This window comes from Diabrotica virgifera, chromosome 2, assembly GCF_917563875.1.
Source record: "Diabrotica virgifera virgifera chromosome 2, PGI_DIABVI_V3a".
NCBI classification, from domain to species: Eukaryota; Metazoa; Arthropoda; class Insecta; order Coleoptera; family Chrysomelidae; genus Diabrotica; species Diabrotica virgifera.
Genome location: NC_065444.1, coordinates 80,715,074 through 80,736,947, shown reverse-complemented (window position 1 = coordinate 80,736,947; position 21,874 = coordinate 80,715,074). Strand labels below are relative to the sequence as shown.

Here is a 21,874-nt window from a genome sequence, read left to right as displayed (position 1 = left end):
TAGGTATACTAGGCCGTACTAGTTTATCCTGCACTGTCCGTAATAATATCAGGATAAACTAGTTTGGTCTAGGCTAAACTAGTTTTTCCTAACGCGTTCAGGACTAACTAGTTTGGCCTAGGCGTTTTCAAATTGACACACTGTATATAGGGTGTTTCATTAATAATTGTCCATATAGTAACTGGAGAGACCTTAGCACAAAATACGAAGATTTAACCTCTTCTTTTCTTCTTCTTCTTCTTCTTTTTTTTTATATAGACATTACTCTGTCTGTTTTTCAATGTGCCTCCAGTAAGTTGTCATTCCATCTTTTTCGTGGTCTTCCCACTGATCGTCTTGCTATTGGGGAACCGTCTCTCGTCGTCCGTACTACTCTATTTGTTGTCATTCGGCTTATGTGGTCGTTCCATTCTACTCTTCTGCTTTTCACCCAGTTATTAATGTTGTCCACCTTGCATCTCCTTCGTATATCTGCACTTCTAGCTCTATCCCACATCGTCTTACCATCGATTTTTCGCAATGTTTTCATCTCTGGTGTTTCTAGCATTCTTTTTGTCCTTTCTGTATAGGTCGTGTTTCTGCCGCGTATGTCATTATTGATCTGATGACTGTTTTGTAAATTCTGCCTTTCACTTCTTTTCCGATGTTTTTATTTCTCCATATTGTTTCATTCAGGCAACCTGCGGCTCTGTTTGTTTTATTCACCTGATCTTCCACTTCTGTTTCGAGCTTTCCGTAGCTGCATAGTGTGATGCCTAGATATTTAAACTCCATGACTTGTTCTATTATTTGACCCTTCAGCTCTAATTTACACCTTATTAGATCTGCTGTTATAACCATGCATTTAGTCTTTTTTGGGGAAATTAACATGTTAAATTTTCTAGCGGTTATATTAAATTCGTGCAGCATACGTTGTAAATCATCTTCACTTTGAGAGATTAGTATTGCGTCGTCTGCATAGCAGATTATTTTAAGTTGTTTTTCTCCCATTTGTATCCTTTTTTTGTTCTTACTTTTTTTATTATTTCGTCCATGATCAGGTTGAACAACAGAGGACTCAGGGAATCTCCCTGTCTTATCCCATTGCCAGCTTCAATTGGGTCAGTTAGTTCATCATCTACTTTTAATTTTATTGTGTTGTTCTGGTAGATATTTTCGATCGTTTTAATTATTCCTAGAGGTACCTCTCTTGCGTACAATAAATGGATAACGTCCTTTAATTTGACCCAGTCGAATGCCTTCTTAAGGTCCACGAAACATAAGTATGCCGGTTTGTTGTATTCTAACGATTTTTCTTGAATCTGCCTCATTATAAATATAGCGTCGGTGCATGATCTTCCCGACCTAAAACCTTGTTGTTCTTCTGCTAATGTCATAATTTTATTCAGTTTGTTTGTTATGACTTTGGGCGTTAATTTTAGTGTTGTGTTTAATAAATTAATTCCTCTGTAATTCTCCGGGTCCGATTTTTCTCCCTTTTGGAAGAGAGGTATTAGGATGCTTGATCTCCATTCTTGTGGTATTCTGTTTTGTTCTATGTTTTTTTGGATTGGTTTTAATAATTTTTTGGTCAGGTCTTGTCCTCCATACTTTAGGAGTTCATTCGATATTCTGTCCTCTCCTGGTGATTTTCTATTTTTTAATTTTCTTAATGCCTCCGTTACCTCTGCTTCTTCAATATTTGTTTCTTCGTTTGTTGTCACTTCAGGTGTTGGTGCAGTTATCGTTATCTTTAGCAAACAGAGATCGAAAATAGTCTGCCCAAGTTTCCTTCTGAATGTGTTTCGTTTTTATTAGTTCGTTCATCTCTTTTCTTTGTCCCCTGATCATTCTCCATATTTCCTTTTGTGTTCCGTAGAAGTCGTGTTCCATCTGTTTTGAGAAACTCTCCCAGTGTTCTCTTTTTATTTTGTCTGACTAGAGGGTTTGTTTCGTTTCTAATTCTTTTATAGTGGTTGTATGCCTGTTGTGTTTGTTGTGTTCTGTATTGTAAAAAGGCTTTCTTCTTTTCTTCACATGTTATCTTCACTTCCTCCCGAAACCATGGGGTTTTCTTTTTTGATATATTGGTATTCGTTACTTTCCTCTCTCCAAGTGATTCTGTTGCTGCGTTAATTATGTTACTTTTGAATATTTCCCAGCTTTCATCGATGTTAACGTTTTCTAGTATTTCATTATCAACAATCTTCTCTGATATTCTTTTTCTATATAAGTACTCCGTGGATTCCATACTTAGTCCTTCGACTTTGATTTTTGTTTGTGTTGGTGCCACTCTCTTAGGTTTGAAGCGTTTCATGGTGATTCTAATTTTACATAATACTAGGCTGTGGTCACTACCTACATCTGCTGAGTTAAGGCATCTTACGTCAATTATTTTTGATGGATGTATATCTCTGTTAGTTACAATATAATCTATCATATATCTTTGTCCACGGACAAAGATTTTAGGTAGATTTAACCTAAAACACTTTAATAAAATGTGGTTCCTTACTGAGTTACAGTGTGTTTTATCTAAAAATTTAAAAATGATTTTTGCTCAGCATTTCCAAACTATTCGACGTATCCTTTTCATACTTGGCAGGTAGTATAGGTACTGTACAAACTAGTAAATTATATTAAACAAACGACGCGTACGGGCGGGGGCAAAGTGAATGGTTGACCCTTTCCAAATTCTACGCCAACTGGCGAAACTGCTATTTTGGTTCAATTTTTGGATTCTCCAATACTTTCTATGAAAATAATATACTCTTCATTCGTAACGATAAAGGCATTAGTTTTCGGGATCTTTGAAGTTAAAAATGAAACGACACGGTTATTTTGACTAATTTATTGTGTCGCTTCATTTTTAATTTCAAATATCTCGAAAACTAATCATTTTATCGTTACTAATAAAGAGTATATTATTTGCATAAAAAGTATTGAAAAATCAAAAAATTACACTAAAATTGCAATTTCGTCAGTGGCGTAGAATTTGGGAAGGGTCAACCAGCCATTATCCCCTGTCGTACGCCTCTGGTAGTAGCTAGAAACGTTTATTTATCTTAATTTAGTAGGGTGCACAGTACCTACACTTTCTGCCAAGTATGATAAGGATGCGCCAAATAGTTTTAAAGTACTGGGTACAAATAATTTTTAAATTTTAATTATATGAATCATATCATAAATTAATCAAAATAACTGTGCCGTTTCAAATTTAACTTCAAATATCTCGAAAACTAATGACTTTATCGTTACCAATGAAGAGTATATTAATTACGTAGAAAGTATTGGAGCATCTAAAAATAGCAATAAAATAGTAATTTCTCCAGTGGCGTAGAATTTGAGAAGGGTCAACCATCCACCATCCCCTGTCGTACCCTTCTGGTAGTAGCTAGAAACGTTTGTTTATCATAATTTAGTAGGGTGTCTAGTAGTCGCTCTTTCTGCCAAGCATGAAAAGGATATATCGAATAGTTTTAAAATGCTGAGCAAAAATAATTTTTAAATTTTTAGATGAAACACCCTGTAACTCACTAAGTAACCACATTTTATTTTAAGTGTTTTAGGTTAAATCTTCGTATTTTGTTCTAAGGTTTATCCAGTAACTATATGGACAATTATTAATGAAACACCCTGTATTCGATTTTACATAGGATGTCCAAAAATTTGGAATATTGGTATATTTCATATTTTTATTGATTTTTATATATAAACTCTTCTGAATATTTAAACATCATTTTGCATTAATTCTCATTAATACTAAATAAATCTCAAAACCAGATCAACGATATGCAAAAAAAATGATTTAATCTCTTGGAGTGAAAAACTTACAATGCACAACTTATATTTAAAAATAAATTAGTATAGATAAAAATTATTTTTGATAAAACTAATAATCAGTATTTCCTTCATTGTACTGTATGATTGCCTGTAGGCGATTTGGCATGCTGCCGATTAACTGGTCGAGCGGGGCTTGCGGAATTCTCTCCCGTTCTTCACGAGCAGAATCTTTTAGTTCTCGAAGTGTAATAGAGGATTGTTTCGCTTCTTGATGCGTGTTTTGAGAATATCCCAAGCATGTTTAATGACGTTCATGTCGGGGGAATTGGAGGGCCACTATAATGTAGATATTCCTTCTTCTTCCAGAAAATTTTGTACTGCTGCTCTTCGCTGAGGAGGTGCGTAATCATGCATAAGCACAAATCATTCACCTACTGCACCTCGGAAACTTCCGAGGGTTTTGAGTTTTAAATGGGTTTTAAAACTTCCTCGATGTACACAGCACCAGCGACTCTTCTCTCCAGAACCAGCAGTGGCGTCCGTGTACCAGGGCCATAACTACGATGTTGGGGGCCCCGGGGCAAACGTAATCTGGGGCCCCCCACCCCCCAGCGCAAGGGGGGCCCGGAAAAATGTTTGATATTTAACCCCTTGAAAACGCATTTTCCCTCCTGTGTGAACACCACTCTCTCTTCTTTCTTTTTTTTTCAGCATGTCTTGCCAGTGGCGTGCTGGCCATATAAACGAATCGGTGCAATCACCGAGAGGCCGCGGCCTCTTGAGGCCGGTCAAATAAGTTTTTTCACAAAAAATTTTAGATGCAACAATTTTTTTTATATAATAATAAAAATAAAAATGTATACCATTTTTATTCATTCAGTTGCGGTGCGAAACCAAAACTGTCTTAATTTTTACTCAGATCAGAGAGTGCAGCCAGCACTCTTATCGACGATTTCACCTCTTTTTAGAGGTTCATCAGAGACTGCATAGGCTGCTTTTCTCTGGCCCAGGTAAAAATCTTCGACATATCCATCTCCCACCGCAACTGACGAGATGGTAGTAGGTGCCTAGCGGCATCTGCTAAATAAAAGACTAAGTTTTTCAACCTAATAAAAATATTTGTAAATTAAATATTTTTAAAAGATTTTTAATTGAAAAACTTTTTTAATTTCTAATTGAATGATACTAAAACATTTCAAAAATATTTTATTTCCATACATAGTGTTCGAGCCATTTGAAAAATATTGCATTAATTCCAGTTTTCTGTTTTATACACACCCTGTATTTCAAAACGGTTAAAATATTAAGACCTTCAATTGAGTCATGAATAGGCATTAATCGGAGGATAATACACATCGGAGGATAAACACAAACTTTTACACAAAATACGACTCAGCAATTGTATATATTTTGTTCAGATATATGTGTTTCTGGGAAAAGTTCGTTAAGTATTTTTGGATGTTTTCGGTTTTGCTGAGTGGAAAGAACCAGACGTTGTATAACGGTTATCTTGAAATAGGCGAGGATAGATCCATTAAAAATATATATGTATAATATAGATTTTATAATATTTTTTATAAATGGAAAAACAACTTAAACAAATTTGCTATCCAGACGATGCAATACTAATGTCTCAAAGCAAAGGTGATTTACAACGTATTTCTCTCGCTTGTCGTTTCCCCATTAGTCCAGAAAGCCACTGCGCATCCGCTAGGAAAAATATTCTAATTCGGATTTTTTGCAAAATCTTACTCAAAAAGGACTCCTTTTAACAAATTTGCAGGTTGCCAGGACCAAAAGGTGGTCAAAAATTTTTTAAACGTTTTTTTTTTGTTTTTTTCCTAAAATTATTTTTTTTGCATGGAAAAAAGTTTTTTTAGGTTTTTTGGATCATTCCAAACAGAAAAGGTCTTTAGTGACTTTTCTCTAAAATTGATAGTTTTTGACATATAAGCGATTAAAAATTGAAAAATTGCGAAATCGGCCATTTTTAACCCTCAAAAACTATGTGAAAAACTGAAAATTTGAATGTTGCCAAGGTAGGAGCATATTCTCTAAACATCGATTGATAAAATCCCGAAGAGTTTTTTGCAATACAATATTCAAAACTCCTTTGTTTTTTAATTGCTAATCAAGCGTGCGCGGCACTATTTTAGACCGACAGTATGGTGCAAATGAAAGAAATAAATTCGTTATTTCGTAAACCGGCGATTTTAAGGAAAAATCCCGAAACAGGTCGATTTTTATTTTTAAGTTATGATATTGTCGCATATATGGTATACTAGTGACGTCGTCCGCCTGGGCGTGATGACGTAATCTATGATTTTTTTAAATAAGAATAGGGGTCGTGTAGTAGCTCATTTGAAAGGTTCTTCAATTCTCTATTCAGTAATGTAAACATTTACATAATTATTTATACAGGGTGTCCTTCTACTTCTTTTTTTGTCAAATAATTTAATTTAATAAAAAAATTTTGGACACCCTGTATAAATAATTATGTAAATGTTTATATTACTTGATAGAGAATTGAAGAACCTTTCAAATGAGCTAGCACACGACCCCTATTCTCATTTAAAAAAATCATCGATTACGTCATCACGCCCAGATGTATGACGTCACTAGTATACCATATATGCCACAATATCATAACTTAAAAATAAAAATCCACCTGTTTCGGGATTGTTCCTTAAAGTCGCCGGTTTACGAAACAACGAATTTATTCCTTTCATTTGCACCATACTGTCGGTGGAAAATAGTGTCGCGCACGCTTGATTAGCAATTAAACAACAAAGGAGTTTTGAATATTGTATTGCAAAAAACTCTTCGGGATTTCATCAAACGATGTTTAAACAATATCTACCTACCTTGGCAACATTCAAATTTTCAGTTTTTCACATAGTTTTTGAGGGTTAAAAATGACCGATTTCGCAATTTTTCAATTTTTAATCGCTTATATGCCAAAAACTATCATATTTAAAGAAAAGTCACTGAAGACCTTTTCTATTTGGAATGATCCAAAAAACCTAAAAAACTTTTTCCCATGTAAAAAAAAATAATTTTAGGAAAAAAACAAAAAAAAACGTTTAAAAAATTTTTGACCACCTTTTGGTCCTGGCAACATACAAATTTGTTAAAAGGAGTCCTTTTTGAATAAGATTTTGCAAAAAATCCGAATTAGAATATTTTTCCTAGCGGATGCGCAGTGGCTTTCTGGACTACATTACTTAGGATCGTGATTTCCACCAATATTCCTAACAATTTTATTCCATTGCTCTCTATATTTAGCTGCTCTAAGAGCTTCGCAGAATGACTTTCTAGCTGAATTCTTAATTTGATCGGACCATCTAGTTGGTGATCGTTCTTTTGATCTTCTCCCCGGAACGTTTCCAGAAACAATTAATATCTCCAAACTATCGTCACCTATGCGAACCACGTCACCGAAGAATTGCAGAATTCGTTGCAGATATATTGTGGAGAGCCTTTTTTTTAATTTTGAGTTGGTTTAGAATGGAAACGTTTATCCTATGAGCTGTCCAAGGTATGCGCAGCATTCTTCTCCAGCAACACATCTCAAAGGAATCCGCTCTCAAAAGCACCACACTTGGACTCAAAGAGTCCAAGTATCTGCCCCGTATTGAAATATTGAGAATACAAGGGCATTCACCAGTCTCATCTTGATATTTTGAGAAATAAATCTGTCTTTCCAAACTTTAGTTAGGCGATTCATCGCATTTTTTGCCATACCAATACGTCTACGAACTCCTACTTCACAGTTACCATCGTCAGTTATACTAGACCCGAAATAGGCAAAGATGTTTACTATCTGGTATTCCTGTAACATGTTAATCAGTTGAATAGTGTCGAATCTGTCGAACATCATTATTTTTTTCTCAGCTTTATTGATTTTCATATCACACCAACTTTGTTGCTTTCGTACTCAACTCTTCGCAGAATCAAACATTTCTAACAACGTATGCTGCACCAATTTAACATAACCGCCAGAATATTTAACATGTTAATTTCCCCCAAAAAGACAAAATATATGGTTATAACAGCAAATCCAATAAGATGTAAATTGGAGCTGGAGGGCTAATAGAACAAGTGATGGAGTTTTAATATCTAGGTATCACATCATCTAGCTACGGAAGGCTCGAAACAGAAGTGGAAGATCAAGTGAAAAAAATATTGGAAAAGAAATGAAAGGCAGAATTTACAAAGTAGTCATCAGACCAATGCAGAAACACGACCCGACACGGAGAGGGAAAAAAATTGCTCGAAACAGCGGAGATGAAAACCCTTCGAAACATCGATGGTAAGACTCTATGGGACACAGAGCTAGAAGTACAGATGTACAATGGAGATTCAAGTTGGACAATATTAATAACTGAATAAGAGACAGAAGAATAGAATGGAATGACCTCATACCCCAAATGACAACAATTAGGGCAAAGTAAGGATAGCGAGAGACAGTTCCCCAATAGGAAGACGATCAGTGGGAAGACCATGAAAACGATGGAACGACAACCTACTAGAGGCACATTTAAAAAACAGATAGTCATATTTATACAAATATAAGAAGAAGAAGAAAGAGTATTTTTATTTTATAAATAGGAAACAAAAATTCTGATAATAGAAGGTAAAATAAGGATCGGAGGCCGCTTTTCTATAAAATCACCGGGCCGCTTGAAAAGTTCCAGCACGCCACTGTGTCTTGCAATAATTATAAAATTAGCAGCTCTAATGAATACATGTTCATCTGTATCTGACATTGTGGACGGATCATCAACGAATGCGTTTGTACGCTACAATGTAAATAGTCTTACTTTGTAGCGAACGAATAAACAAGCGAACTACCAAGCAAACGTAAATGCTCCTTAAGATGCCTTAAGCAACTGCAATGTGAGCTAAACACAATCAGTGAAGCTGGTCAGTATAGTGGTGGGACTGATCCTAATGTGCTCCTAATTGTATCTTACCCTTACCCTTCTTTTCAAAATGTGGTACCATGTGGTTCCTTTCACATACCAAGGTGTTGTCTGAGAAAATTGGTTAACATAAAGTAGCTGGGCTGGGACCTGGGGACCCTATTCCGGTTGCATTTTAATTTTTATTTAGCCAAAATATCTAATTTCCTCAGCAACAATTTATATCTTTACGAAAGTTCTCAGGGGCCCCAGCTTAGCCCAGGTCCCCTCCTCCAATGGCATTTTAGGTTTTGTTACGCCGAAATAACTAATTTCCTAACTAATAATTTAAATTTTTATGTTAAGGTCTCGGGGGTCTCAGCTTAGCTGAAGCCTCAGGGCCCGTGTTCTGTTCCAATTGCATTTTAGTCGAAAAGACTAATTTCCCCAGTGAAAAATTAAGACTTTATGTTGTTGTCTTTTTAAAATTGTGTCATTTGAAAATATTTCGTTGATATGGGCTTTTAAATTACATATTTTTATTTTCCTCGTTAAAATCTATGCACGGCCAACCAAAAGGAGGCCTCTGCGGGACCCCCCCTTGGCCGGGGGCCCCGGGGCACCGCCCCGGTTGCCCCAATGGTAGTTACGGCCCTGCCGTGTACCACTCATAATACCACCCCAAATCATAATACTGTCCTGGGGCCCTTCAAACCAGTGTTGCTCGCGAATCAGAAACCAAGCCAATTTTTGATTCATCAGAGAACATCAAGTTATTCCAGTTAGGACCATATGCACCATTTATCTAGCCCATTGTAACCCTACTATTTTGTGTTGTTAGGTTAGTTTAAGAACATGTAAGGGTCTTCTACGATATAGATTTACCGTATTTAGTCTGCGTGTTATTGTTTGCCGTGAAATATTCAGTTCTTGAAGCTTAGCAATTTCTCTGGATATACCACTTGTAGATTCCAGAAGATTTGTTCGAGCTCGAGCTGTCAATGTTATCTGCCGGTCTTGTGCTGCTATTATACATCGACTTCTACCACTTCTGGGGGGATCCTTCACGTCATTTGGATTTTGGATTTTTTTTTTAATTTTCGATACTAAGTAACGATAATAATATTCGTGATATCAATTTGAATAAAGCCCTGTTGTAACAAAGCAATCACCTTAGATCTGTCAAAATGAGATATCACGTCTCTAGACATTTTTAAATGGCTCAATTCAAATTTAAACAAATAGGTCTGGATCCCGCGTACCAAAAAAAAGTAGATTAATAGCAAGCTGAAAATTTGTCAATAGCTTAAGGGTTTGATATATTGGAACACTGGAACAGGGGAAGTTTTAATTGTGGAACAGGTTAAAAATTTGGAACGTCAGACTACGAAAACGTCAGATGTATTTTGTCCGACAGAACCTCCAATTGATTTGTTGCCCTTTCATTAAACTCTCATGAAAAAATCAGACTGCTATTACTAACCAACATGATTTCTGTCATTTGACATGTTCTTCGTGTTCCAATCGTTAAAATGCCCAGTTGGTGATACACACCAGTCTGATTTTTGCATGAGAGTTTAATGAAAGGGCAACAAATCAATTGGTATTTCAGTCCGACAAAATACATCTGTATTTACTAAATACATCTGTATCGTTTTCGTAGCCTGACGTTCCAAATTTTTAACCTGTTCCACCATTAAAACTTCCCCTGTTCCAGTGTTCCATTGTTCTAAAACAAATTTTCAGCTTGCTATTAATCAACTTGTTTTTCTTATGCGGGATCCAGACCTAAAATACTGAAATAATGTATAAATACGCTAATCAGTTGAATGCGACCAAAATTCAAAAACAATTAAATTTTTTTATTATTTTCATTTAAAATCGCTCTAGAGTGAATATCAACAACAGTTTTGAAACCACCATAGGCGTAGATATATTATTTGTACGTATTCCAAACTTTTGGACATGTGTGTTACCTAATGTACCTAACGCCAAACAATTAAGAAAAAAAAGTTAGCAGAGTTAACACTTTGGGTAAAGAATTTCTGTATATTTTTAGGTCTCTTTTGGGCAGGTATAGCTGGAAGTGGATCGTTGTTAGTACCATGGGCATACCAAAAAGACTCAAAGGATATTGCATATAAATTAGCAAAAACTATTAATCCATCATTCGATACATCTTCGTCAACTGCTGAACTGATCGCTTACTTAAGATCGGTTCCAGCTGGTGTTTTGAACAACGCATCTTCAAAGGCTGTTTGGGTAAATATTATAATATTATTTATCTATTTATTAAATAAAGTCAGTATCGGTCGATTTTTATACAGGGTGTTTCATTGGGAAAGTAACATACCTTAACTGTAGAAATAAGACACTAGGCGGTCTCAAAAATACCATACTTAATGGATCTTACTTCATAAATAACAAAGATACTGGGTGTTTTATCTATTTTGCCATTTTTTATTTGGTTCATAACTTTTTAATCACACTGTATATTTATTTTATATTTGGCACGCAAATATTCTTTTTTTTTATTATAGGTTATTCACTACATGCATTATAAGCATGTTAGTTGTTTGTTCAAAGGGGTGTAAGTATAAATTTGGATTTGTTATCCAATGATAACAAAGACTCCACTAGCCTCTTAAATTATTGAACTGTGCCCTGAAAGGGTAAGTAGTTCACTGCACTGCACTGCACGACACTTCACTTCACTGCTGCTTAGAACCTATGTGGTAGCTCCAGTGGTTTGTGCCTCCTCAGTCTCCGAGTCTGCTCATTATTATCCAGCAGGTTTAGTGCAAGATTATTAGGGTGGTTTTTTAATTTTACCAAATAGCGGCTGCTGTATTCACTCACTGTCTCCTTTACTGTGGCTACTTGAAGATCGTCTCTGATTTCTCTGTTAGGTATAAACCAAGGTGCATTTGTTATCGTCCGTAGTACCTTCGACTGAAAGCGTTCCAATATCTCTATGTTTGAGTTTGCAGCCGTACCCCATAGTTGTACACCATATGTCCATATTGGTTTTAAGGCTACTTTATACACCAATAATTTGTTTTTTAAACTAAGCTTTGACTGTCTTCCCAATAGCCAGTAGTATTTGCTGATTTTTAAGCCAAGTTGTTTTCGTTTGTTAAAAATGTGCTTTCTCCAGGTCAGTCCTTTATCCAAGTGCATCCCTAAATACTTAACGCTGTCAGATTGAGGCAGATCTTGTCCATTAAGTGTAACAGGTGGCACTGTACCTCTGCATTTGGTAAATGTAACCTGCACTGATTTTACTTCATTGACTTTGATTCTCCAGTTTCTTGTCCAGTCCTGTATTTTCACTAGATGTTGTTGGAGAATTCTTGCGGCTATGACTGGGTCTTTGTGTTTGACCATTATCGCTTTATCATCTGCAAAGGAAGCTGTGATTGTTTGGTTGCTTACTGGAAGATCAGCTGTGTACATAAGATAGAGAAGTGGACCAAGAACACTGCCCTGTGGTACCCCTGCCTTTATCAATGTGATTTCTGATGTTGTCTGTCCATACCTTACAGTAAAATATCTTTCTTTTAGGTAGGATTCCATAATAATGTACAGTGTGTGGGGGAGTGATTTTTTTAATTTAAATAGTAGTCCATTATGCCAAACCTTATCAAAAGCTTGACTCACATCTAAGGGCCAATTTCTCATATCGAGTTCAACTCCAGTTTAACCTGAACTTCTAGTAAACGTCAGTTTAAAGTCAAAATCGTCTTTCTCAATTCTCGTTCAACCGACGGCAGTTTAAACTTGAACGATGCTTGAACGGTGGAATTCGGCGGTTCAAAGATTTCAGAACTCAGTTCAGATGATTTCATCGACTACGCATGCGTTGTATTAACACGAAACGCTGTCATAATATACATATATCCTATTTTATTATATTAAGCCTAACGATAAACGATAACATTATTTGTGTTTTTATAATATTTATTTATAATTATTAAAATGACTATTTGACTATAAATACTTAAATTTAACTTTATTCAAAAACAGCATAAAAAAGGTAGTTCAAAATGGCGACAGTTTTTTGCCTTTTGCCATCTATTGGCATTTCTCGAAAGCTGTAGAACGAGCACTGACATGAACGCGCAATGAGAAATGCATTCCAAACAGAACCTGAGATCACCCGTGAACCCGGTTCAACTGAACCATAGATTAACGCAGGTATGAGAAATCGACCCTAAGAAAGCAGTCGTGCAGTAACTTTTTTGCTCAAATGCTTAATTTATTTCGTCCACTACTCTGTGGATCTGTTCAATTGTGCTATGATCCTTTCTGAATCCGAATTGGTGTTCAGGAATCAGGTGGTTTTCTTCTATTATGGGAGTCAGTCGGGTTATGAGTAGCTTTTCTAGGAGTTTACCAAGAACTGGCAGCAGGCTGATTGGTCTGTATGATGTTACTTCATTTATTGGTTTTCCAGGTTTTGGAATAAGTATAAGCTCGGCAACTTTCCATTGGGCAGGGAAGTGTCCTAATCGTAGCACCGCGTTGAATATTGTTGTTACTAGCACAATCCCTTTTCTTGGGAGTTCTTTAATAAGACGGCCTTTGATCAGATCAAACCCTGGAGCCTTATCTGGATTTAAGTTTATTCTTATTGTCTCATGTACCTCTTTGACCTTGAAGAGTTTTGGAATTTGGGACATTTGATATGGAGCTTCAAGAGTTTCTTTGATTTTAGCTTCTATTTCAGGCGTATTTTGCGATGGAAGAGGTTGAAAGACTTCCTCCAGATATTCTCGGAAGGTATTTGCCTTTTCCTCGTCAGTGCGTGCCCATGTTCGGTCTCTTTTACGAATCGGAGGAATTTGTTCATTTTGTCTTTTTAAGTTCTTAACCGCTTTCCATAACGAATAGTCTGTATCTTCTGTACTTGTCAGATTTTCTAAGTATTCGTTAAATGATGCATTCTTTATATTGTTAATAAGCTCTTTTAATTCTCTAGAAGCTTTGTCATAATTTATCCTGTTTGTCGGGTATCTATTGCGCTGCCAAATCCTTCGGAGTTTTCTTTTTTCAGCTATTTTCTTTTTTATTATTACTGGGCAGTGTTGTTTTTTTTGTGATTTGATATTTCTGGTGTTGCATTTTTCGCAGCAGTGTGGATGATGTTTGTTAATTGATTTACTGCAGTTTCAATTTCTGTTTTTGTTTTTAATGATATTTTTAAGTCAATTTCTGCAATAATTTGGTTTCTATATTGTTCCCAATTGGTATTCTTGTTGTACAGCCTTACAGGAAGTTCTTTTTCTATAATTGTGGCACTAACTTGTGCTATTATTGGTGTGTGATCAGAATAAAGGTCTAGATTTGATTCTACATTTAGGTAACCAGCTCCTATGCCTTTAACTATGAAGAAATCAAGTAGGTCTGGTATTTTAGCTGGATCCTTAGGCCAGTACGTTGGAGTATTTGTGGATAGGTAACTCAATTGCAGTTCTTGGATGATGTTATATAGTACTCTACCTCTACCTGTTAGGTACACTTCTTTAGGTATAAATATTCTTTAAGGTGTACAATCAATTTATTTATTTACAATTGTAAAAAAAACAGGTCCGGATTAAAAAACATTGGAAAAATGTTCCGACCCAAAAACAACACCCTGTACATTATTTTTTTTTAATTTAATTTGCATTTGACCAGAGGATAAAAAACTAAATTTAGTGGTATACTTTGAATTTTCGGCAAAATGATTCTTCTGGTAAAATTTTGAATTTGAATTCTGAAAAAAATTGAAATACGAATTACAACTTGTTACACAATATTCCAGCTACAAAAGAGCTGATATTAATATTACGTGGCGCGATAATGTATTTTCATTGTAATGGAAAATAAAATTTTAGTTTTATTTTAAAAGATTTTTCCATATTATTTGCTAAATTTGAAGTAAAACGCGCCACAAAAGGATAATATATAACTTTTGACACAATTTGCACTTAAAGCTCTTTTGTGGCGCGTTTTACTTCAAATTTAGCAAATATTATGGAAAAATCTTTTAAAATAAAACTAAAATTTTATTTTCCATCAAAATGAAAATACATTATCGCTCTTTTGTAGCTGGAATATTGTGTGCGCCACTCATTTTTACGGCGTATAGCGGTTTTTTACTCTTGTATCAGGAGTTTTTCAAAGTTATTTATAAATTAAACGTATGAAGTTGAATGCAATGTTTATCAAATACACGTTAAGCTTTAAATAATGTCGCATGTAGGGATATTATGCGCCACTGGCGAGAACTGCCGTTCTCTGGTAATAAGTTTTTAACGTACACCATAAAAAAACACCGCTAACTTACATTAATATGCTTCAAATTGGATTTTTCCATTTTTTGAAGTGAATACTTCTTTAGGGACATTGTGCGATTTTTGGATAGGGGAAAAGGCATTGAATTCGCGACCGTCATCGCGACCTTCATCTTTAGGGACGTTGTACGGTTTTTGGATAGGGGAAAAAGCATTGAATTGGCGACCGTCATCGCGACCGTCATCGCTTATGCTATATATTATGTGTATGTATATATAAATTGTGTAGAGGCATTTAAATTTACAATAAATGTAAAACCTATTTTAGGATGGGGAAAAAGAATTGATTTCGCGATCATAATCGCGACCGTCATCGCGTCGGCGAAATAAATTTTGTACATATGTAAGTATATTATGTGTATGTATATATGTATATATGTAAATTGTATAGAAGTATTTAAATTTAAAATAAATGTAAAACCTATTTTAGGATGGCAAAAAATGGATTATTTCGCGACCGTCATCGCGACCGTCATCTCTTCGGAGAAATAAATTTTGTACGTATCTATATTATGAGTATGTATAAATAAATTGTATAAAAGTATTTAAATTTAAAATAAATGTAAAATCTATTTTGGGATGCGGAAAAAAGATTGATTTCACGACCGTCATCGCATCGACGAAATAAATTTTGTACGTATATTATTATAATGTACGTATAATAATACTAATATTATTGAAGTGAAAACTTCTTTAGGGACGTTGTGCACTTTTTAGATGGGGAAAAAGTATTGAATTAGCGACCGTCATCGCCTTGACGAAATAAATTTTTGAAGTGAAAACTTTTTTAGGGACGTTGTGCACTTTTTAGACGTGGAAATATTGTTGAATTAGCGACCGCCATTGCTTCTGCGAAATAAATTTTTGAAGTGAAAACTTCTTTAGCGACGTTGTGCACTTTTTAGATAGGCAAAAATATTGAATTAGCGACCGTCATCGCGACCGTCATTGCTTCGACGAAATAATGTTGTGAAGTTAAAACTTCTTTAGGGACGTTTTGGTCTTTTTAGATGGGGAAAAATATTGAAATAGCGACCGTTATCGCGACCGTCATTGCTTCGACGAAATACATTTTTGAAGTGAACACTTCTTTAACGACGTTGTGCACTTTTTAGATGGGGAAAATATTGAATTAGCGACCGTCATCACTTCAGCGAAATAAGTTTTTGAAGTGAAATCTTTATGGACGTTGTGCCCTTTTTAGATGGAGAAAAATATTGAATGTTCGACCGCCATCGCGACCGTCATTGCTTCGACGAAATAAATTTTTAAAGCGAAACCTTTTTAGGGACGTTATACAGTTTCTAGATGGAGAAAAAGTATTGAATTAGCGACCGTCATCGCTTCGGCGAAATAAATTTTTCAAATGGAAACTTCCTTAGGGACGTTGTGCACTTTTTGGATGGGAAAGAGGTATTGAATTAGCGACCGTTATTGCTTCGACGAAATAAATTTTTGAAGCGGAAACATTTTTAGGGACGTTATACACTTTTTAGATGGGGAATAAGTGTTGTATTAGCGACCGTCATCGCTTCGGCGAAATAAATTTTTCAAATGAAAACTTCTTAGGGACGTTGTGCACTCGTTAGATGGAGAAAAAGTATTAAATTAACGACCGTCATTGTTTGACGAAATAAATTTTTAAAGTGAAAAATTCTGTAGGGACGTTGTGCACTTTTTAGGTAGGAAAAAAGTATTGAGTTTGCAAACGTCATCACCTTGCCGAAATAAATTTCGTACATACATAATATATATTATGTGTATGTATACCTTACATAAATAGCAAAGAACGTACGCAACGCTTATATAATATAGGTATAGCACTTCTTTTTGGATGTGGAAAAGCATTGAGCTTGTTATTTATATACTATAAGAAGTTTTTACTTCTGTCGGCACTCCCATGAGTGCTTTAATTTTTTTTTTTTACTTCTAGCTCTTGCAATTCACATAATTTCCTAATTAAAAATGAAAATATTACCCGAAAAATAATTTTGCCGAAAATTCAAAGTATACCACTAAATTTATTTTTTGAGATGGTGTTTTTTTGGGTATGAACATTTTTCCAATATTGTTTAATCCGGCCCTGGATTTTTTATAATTTTGAATAAATTAAATGATTTGACACCTCAAAAGAATAAAACCTCATTATTAAATACAAAATAAATATACAATGTGGTTAACAAGTTGTAAGTCGTATTTCAATTTTTTTGCTACTTCGAGCTTTCGCAATTCACATAATTTCAGAATTCAAATTCAAAATTTGACCAGAAAATCATTTTGCCGAAAATTCAAAGTATACCACTAAAAGTTTCTCATCCTCTTTTCAAATGCAAAATCTTTTTAAAAAAAAATTAATATACATTGTGTCGTTTTTGAGGCGGAATATTCTTCCAATATTTTTTAATCCGGGCCTTGATTTTTTACAATTTTAAGGTCCGGTTTCACCAACAACAAATAAATCAATGAATAGAAAATTTATTAGACGTTTATATTTTTATTTTGTTTCAATATAATTTTGGATAATTTAAATTTAAACTGACGAATTTACTTTCTTATAGATATTTACAGCGAGATTAACTTGACAATTTATTCGAAGAGTAAATAGTTATTTAATAAATAAATAAAATAATAACCAGGGAGGTAGTGTCAAATTTGACCGGAGCATTTTAGCATGGCTGGTTTCTTATTATTTAGGTAGGTGCTCCAAAGCTTATTAAGAAATGATGTGTCAGCTGGCCCAAAACCGGGGATTTTAGTCAAAAAAAGGTAAAACATGAAAGTTGATGGACCAACGCTACAGCTTAAATGTCAAATATTTATATATGTTACTCAGAACATTAAGGGCCGGTTGTTCGAACGCTAATCAACAATGATCATTATCAAATAATTAATTACTGTCAATGTCAACTTTGTTTGGGTTGTCAAAACATAATTAATTACAATTCTGAGACTATAATCAATTAATATAACAATAATTATTAACATAATTAATAATAAATCTCATAATTGTAATTAATTATGTTTTCAGCAACCCAAACAAAGTTGACATTGACAGTTTTGGTGACAGTAATTAAATATTTAATACTGATCATTGTTGATTAGCGTTCGAACAACCGGCCCTTAATGGACTTGCTTACTTGGCGCCTACCTTTCACTCAGGAGATCGGGGTTCAAATCCTGGCGCGGCAAGTTCTTTTTGTTTTTTAAATTGACATTTTATTTGTAAAATATTTATTTTTATAATACCACGTTTTTATTATTTATACGAGACAATATAAAAAAATCTGTATGTCTTTTAATAGAATTATGCATAGAACTTATGAAATAGCATAATATATACATTTGATCATAAATATTATGATTCACCTTAATAAGCAAAATTACTGTACATGAACCCCTGAAGTTTCCTGAGTTAGTACGACCAATCTAAGTGAAAAAGGGGGTTGGCCTCCCCACCCCACCCCCCTCCTGACATTTTTTTATCTTTTTAGACAAACTGTTTTTTGCATAATTTTATGTGATGTAAAACCAAAAATACATACAACCCTAATTTTTCACTTTTCTATCACCAACCCCCATTTTTAATAGCAATCTAATTATTTCCCTGTTCTCTATAATATATAAAAATGAATTTTTGTCTGTATGTCCCTTATCGAATCGTAAACTATGCATTTAATCATATAATGACCTCAAGCAAAGTTTTTGTACTTACATGAACCCAGGAAGGAGTTAATACGACCAACCTAAGTAATCATTATTTTGAGATGTCTGCGTAAATAAATTATTTACGCAGACACCACAAAACAATAAGTATGTATTGTTTATTAGAAAAAAGTAGACGCAATATTTTTGAGTATTTTTTGGCTTTCTGGTAATTTTTAGGTATTTAACTTTTAAACATTATTTGGTTCTAAGGCGGTACGAAGTTTGCCTGGTCAGCTAGGTAATACTAAAAAAATATTCTTGGACTAGTTTGGCAAAGACTAAAAAGTATAAATCATTAATTTATGAATTTTAGATTGTAAGAAAAAAGCGTCCACATGGAACAAGTGGAAGAAGGTCTGAAAACACTTGAGATTACCAATTGGAGGAACAAAGCAAGGAACAGAACAGAATGGCGGAAAATCTTAGAACAAGCCAGGAGCCAAAAAGGGTTGTCGAGCTACTGATGATGATGATGATGAAGAAAAAATGATACGGGATTTCCGTGTTTTTCTGTCACGTTCACTTGGCCAACTAACATTTTTTGCCATGTACCTACATAATGCAGCTGACGATTTTTTCTTCATCATCATCATCAGTAGCTCGACAACCCTTTTTGGCTCCTGGCTTGTTCTAAGATTTTCCCCATTCTGTTCTCTTCCTTGCTTTGTTCCTCCAATTGGTAATCTCAAGTGTTTTCAGACCTTCTTCCACTTGTTCCATGTGGACGCTTTTTTCTTACAATCTAAAATTCATAAATTAATGATTTATACTTTTTAGTCTTTGCCAAACTAGTCCAAGAATATTTTTTTAGTATTACCTAGCTGACCAGGCAAACTTCGTACCGCCTTCTAAAAATTACCAGAAAGCCAAAAAATACTCAAAAATATTACGTCTACTTTTTTCTAATAAACAATACATACTTATTGTTTTGTGGTGTCTGCGAAATAATTTATTTACGCAGACATCACAAAATAATGATTACTTAGGATGGTCGTATTAACTCCTTCCTGGGTTCATGTAAGTACAAAAACTTTGCTTGAAGTCATTATATGATTAAATGCATAGTTTACGATTCTATAAGGACATACAGACAAAAATTCATTTTTATATATTATAGAGAACAGGGAAATAATTAGATTGCTATTAAAAATGGGGGTTGGTGATAGAAAAGTGAAAAATTAGGGTTATATGTATTTTTTGGTTTTACATAACGTAAAATTATGCAAAAAACAGTTTGTCTAAAAAGATAAAAAAATGTCAGGAGGGAGGTGGGGTGGGGAGGCCAACCCCCTTTTTCACTTAGATTGGTCGTACTAACTCAGGAAGCTTCAGGGGTTCATGTACAGTAATTTTGCTTATTATTAAGGTGAATCATAATATTTATGATCAAATGTATATAATATTATGCTATTTCATAAGTTCTATGCATAATTCTATAAAAGACATACAGATTTTTTATATTGTCTCGTATAAATAATAAAAACGTGGTATTATAAAAATAAATATTTTTCAAAATAAATATTTTTAAGAAACAAAAAGAATTTTCCACCCCAGGATTTGAACCCCGATCTCCTGAGTGAAAGGTAGGCGCCAAGTAAGCAAGTCCATTAAATGTTCTGAGTAACGTATATAAATATTTGACATTTAAGCTGTAGCGTTGGTCCATCAACTTTCATGTTTTACCTTTTTTTGACTAAAATCCCCGGTTTTGGGCCAGCTGACACATCATTTCTTAATAAGCTTTGGAGCACCTACCTAAATAATAAGAAACCAGCCATGCTAAAATGCTCCGGTCAAATTTGACACTACCTCCCTGGCTATAAGTCTTATTTGACGTTAGTAAAATGGAGAAATTTAATGTCAGTTTATTGGTCGAGTAACTTTATTTATAGAATAAACTACTATTTGTTGTTGGTGAAACCGGCCATAAATAAATTAATTGATTGTACACCTTAAATAATATTTGCGTGCCAAATATAAAATAAATATACAGTGTGATTAAAAAGTTCTGAACCAAATAAAAAAAATGGCAATACAGATAAAACACCCAGTATCCTTGTTATTAATGAAGTAAGACCCAGTAAGTATGGTATTTTTGAGACCGGATAAGTGTCCTGTTCTACAGTTAACGTATCTTACTTTCCCAATGAAACACCCTATATAATGATAACAAAAAAAATGCAACACCTTAAAGGACAAACATTTTTTTAAATATTTATTTATGGAAGTATACACTATAATATTTCGGAAAGGAAAATTTCATCAGATACATAAAGGAAAATAAATTCAGATGAGCAGGGCATGTGATACACAATAACGGCCACCGCCTTCTTCTTCTTCTTCTTAACTCAGGCGAGACTCGTTAGTCTCTGGCACTTGGTCATAAGACCTCTGTACCAAACCCTGTTCTTCTCCTTAAACTTTAATAAGTCCTGTGACCTCAACGAAGGCCAACAGTTTTCTTATTGGTAGTTTTAGGATCTCTTCTGGTTCAAACTCCATTTGACCAGTGAAGTCCTGCCTTACATCCCCTAGCACACTGCAATAGCATAGTATGTGTATAGCTGTCTCTTCTTCCATTTCGCACTTTCTGCACCATGGTTCATTCACCTTACCTCGTTTGTATAGGTGATTTCTTAAACGGCAATGTCCAGTCACCATTTTTGTGACCGTTTTGATCTCTCGTTTATTGAGGTTCATCAAACTGTTCGAGAGTTTTTTATCAATATTCTTGATTATTTTTTTAGTCTGGATTTGCCCTTAAGTGGTTCTCCATTTATTTTAATGATTCTTTATCGGCCATTTATGAACCTCTTTTTCGTACCATCTTTAGTGATTCCAAAGAAAGGTTCTGGGCCTTCAAAAGTTTCTCTCGAGTCTTGTTTCGCTAACATATCTGCTCGTTCGTTCCTATGCACACTTTTATGACCCGGCACCCACATTAAAGACACTTTATTGTCTTTTGCCAGTTTATTGAGAAAATATTTGCAGTCTCTCACCAGTTTTGATTTGGTGAGAAGGTTCTTTACAGCCAGAATAGCCGATTGGCTATCTGTGTAAATGTTGATTCTCTTAGCTTTAGGGTCTTCATCAATGATTTCATCAATGCAGGCCACCAAAGCAAAAACTTCTGCCTGGAACACCGTTGTATGTTGACCTAAGCTGTAA

At 34.6% G+C, this 21,874-nt stretch overlaps 1 protein-coding gene across 1 annotated transcript in view; it reads left to right on the top strand.

The window, feature by feature from the left end:
• Window positions 1-21,874, top strand: part of LOC114334564 (venom carboxylesterase-6) — a 675,899-nt gene that overhangs the window by 51,023 nt on the left and 603,002 nt on the right. The window contains exon 6 of the mRNA XM_050643822.1: window positions 10,723-10,925. Coding sequence (XP_050499779.1) covers window positions 10,723-10,925 — 203 coding nt within the window. The remainder of the gene's footprint in view (window positions 1-10,722; window positions 10,926-21,874) is intronic.